The sequence below is a fragment of the Perkinsus marinus genome (assembly GCF_000006405.1).
Source record: "Perkinsus marinus ATCC 50983 genomic scaffold scf_1104296956234, whole genome shotgun sequence".
Lineage (NCBI taxonomy): Eukaryota > Perkinsozoa > Perkinsida > Perkinsidae > Perkinsus > Perkinsus marinus.
Genome location: NW_003207547.1, coordinates 1,917 through 4,665, shown reverse-complemented (window position 1 = coordinate 4,665; position 2,749 = coordinate 1,917). Strand labels below are relative to the sequence as shown.

General features: G+C 49.5%; 1 protein-coding gene across 1 annotated transcript; it reads right to left on the bottom strand.

Annotated features, from left to right (window-relative positions):
* Positions 1–1,081: 1,081 nt before the first annotated feature.
* Positions 1,082–1,391, bottom strand: Pmar_PMAR015173 (hypothetical protein; the record flags this gene model as incomplete). Its single annotated transcript, XM_002775254.1, has 1 exon — positions 1,082–1,391. A coding segment is annotated over one exon (310 nt), but the record flags the coding sequence as incomplete, so codon positions are not given.
* Positions 1,392–2,749: the final 1,358 nt, after the last annotated feature.

Here is a 2,749-nt window from a genome sequence, read left to right as displayed (position 1 = left end):
ACGCGACATGTCTCAACGAACAACAAGTATAACGAAATTTGTTAAACGAGTCTAAGGACTATCGGGACACGCCAATAGTCCTCACCGGCACTTGCGCGGACACGCGTAGCTAATGTCACACATCACGCAAGCACAAAACCACACCACGCAGGCACAATGAAGGCATTGGTGAGGAGCTGCAGGGGCCGAGCGGAGTTGACTCCCCCAGCTACCATATGACTAATGCGAGCTACAAGCTACAGGCCATCGATAAGATGATATACAGTTCATTGAATGAACTTCATTCTACCACACACATGTTGCTCGCACGCGCACACGTGACGTCACGTCAGTGAAGTTTCTGCATCGTACCGCCGTGATACCATCATAGAAAGGTGACAACGATAGCCGATGTACCTGGTGTATATCTTCCTCCCTGCAACTGTACTCTAGAGCGGTACTGCTTTTGTCAAGATAGAACGCACGGTGCGGATCGCATCAAAGAGTTATGGTATCCTAGGATGCGAAAATGCTATACGATTCGAAAGGAGGCGCCTTTCCCCATTTCTCTCGTTGCTTCTCTCCTATCACGGGCTCCGCTACTGCTGAGTATATACAGTATTCGCATCAGCTGCGGGTCAGGTCACAAAGACCTAGTTACAAGGTCCAGTCAGAGATCGCAGTTTGCTATGGGAAACAGTACTGTTTTTGTGGGTCTATCACGGGAACAATGCAGGTTCGATAACTCCACTATCGAACATCTTAGACACGCCTTGCGCTTCTATCCGCCACGTCCTTTGCCCTCGTGTCAAGGACCCAAGAATGGTGAACTCCGCGGTGAAGTAACCTAATGGTCTCTAGCGAAACACTCAGCGAAACACTGTGCCCGAACCCTTCGGGAAGTGAACGGAAGGAGACGCGACCGTCGAGTGTCAACCATTCGGACTACCGTCCACGCGGGTCACATGACGCAAGTCGCGTCACGCGACCACAAAGGACGTAATAACTACGGGAAAGACAAGCACGGGAGTGGGATTCCCTGGGTGTCACCGAGTCGGTGAATTAAATTGCACAACCAGGCTTTCTCAACCGAGTCCCTTACCATGCAAGACTTGCATAAAGTCGTCAGATAATGGATCTATATCGCAACTAGTCGTTACTCTCTTCGTTACTGCCAACTCGCTCTTCTTATTCGGAGCTTCCGATGCACTATGCGCTTCCGCGACGGTTTGGACTGTTGTCCGTGCAATCCAAAACATGGTGAGCAGAGTGTCCAAGACCCGAAGCTCGGGTCCCAAACCCAAACCAGACTCAATTGACTTCTCATACCGCCTCTCACGGACCTTACGAGAGGCATAACCCCTGACCTTAGCAATCCTAGACACTGGTATTGGATGATAGACGACACGCATGCAGAGACCATGATTCGCACCAAGCAATAGAACAGCCGTAACACAGTGAAACCGTAACGAAATGATATCATACGAACGGTATAGCATGATCAACGACTTCTTCTACTAAGCCTCCCATGCGAGATTATGGAGCCGCGGAGAAGTTACCCCAGCTGGCAGTGCCGTAGTGTTCGGACGAGCTACAACTCCTGCCCACCTACGTAGGTGCGAGGTAATCGCCTCTCCTGTGTGTGATTGTGGAGCTCCGATAGGGAATGTCAGACGCCGCGAATGTCAGATTGTGTCTCCTCCGCTCTTGTCCGCTCCTAGAGCAGCCCAGGAAACCGGTCAGAGGAGGCAATGGGATAGGGCATGCCATGCCCTATCCCTTGTATAAAATTCTTGTCGATTTGCAACGCCGCAAGGCCTGTTTCAATCGACTCTTTTTGGCCCTCATGCAGCATCTAGATGCTCGCAGGCGTCTTCTATAGCAGCCTCACATGGTCGGGGTAGTGCAGCAGCTGCATATGCACTGCAGCTGTATATCGTTTTCCAGTTTGCGCTCGCTCCGCAGTGTACTATTAGCATGTTGCTGTCTGTTGAAAAAAACGCAGCGGCAACTGGAGCAGAATCGAGTCGTTCTGAATACTCGCTAAGGGGCGAAGGCCAAAAGGAGCAAAGGGACCCTTCGGAAGGGTTCAAGAGACGAAGTCAACGGCCGCAGCCTTTAGAGCAGGAGAACGTGATTGTTGTATCATGTATTGTTCGTTATTAAGAAGCGTTTCAAGTTGAAACTTTCAATTGACTGGTTTCGTAATAGACTTTTAGAATTGAAGTGTTTGATCTTACTCATCGTGGTTCATGATCATAGTTTCCTCCCGAGATCTTTAACAACCATTCAGTTGTCAGTGACTGATTTACATTGCCTCGATATGGACTGCTGGATGGCGATCATATATGTGAGACAATAGTAGTCGGGAGAAAGCTGGAGCCACCAACTGCAACTACTTTCATGCTTGGTATCGCCAATCACTCTGAACACATAAGTTGTATCGGCAGTCCTTGCTGTGAAGGAACCGCAATGCATGACAGTGAAAACGTAGTATCGGTGGTTTCGAAGCTTATCTATGAGCATGCGGAGTTACAAGGCGATATCTCTATGAAGCAACTCACTCGACCAAACGTGACCACGAGGATGGTCTACGTATCGATCTACCTCCATCAAAATATATGGCGAATGGTATCTTCATATACAGGGAAGAACTCGTGTGTCACCGCACGGCTAGGATACTCATCGATGAAAGATGGAGTATCTTCTGTAGAGTGCCGCCGTCGACCTCTCAGCAACTCCCGGTACTACCGACAGGTAGTCGAAGCAG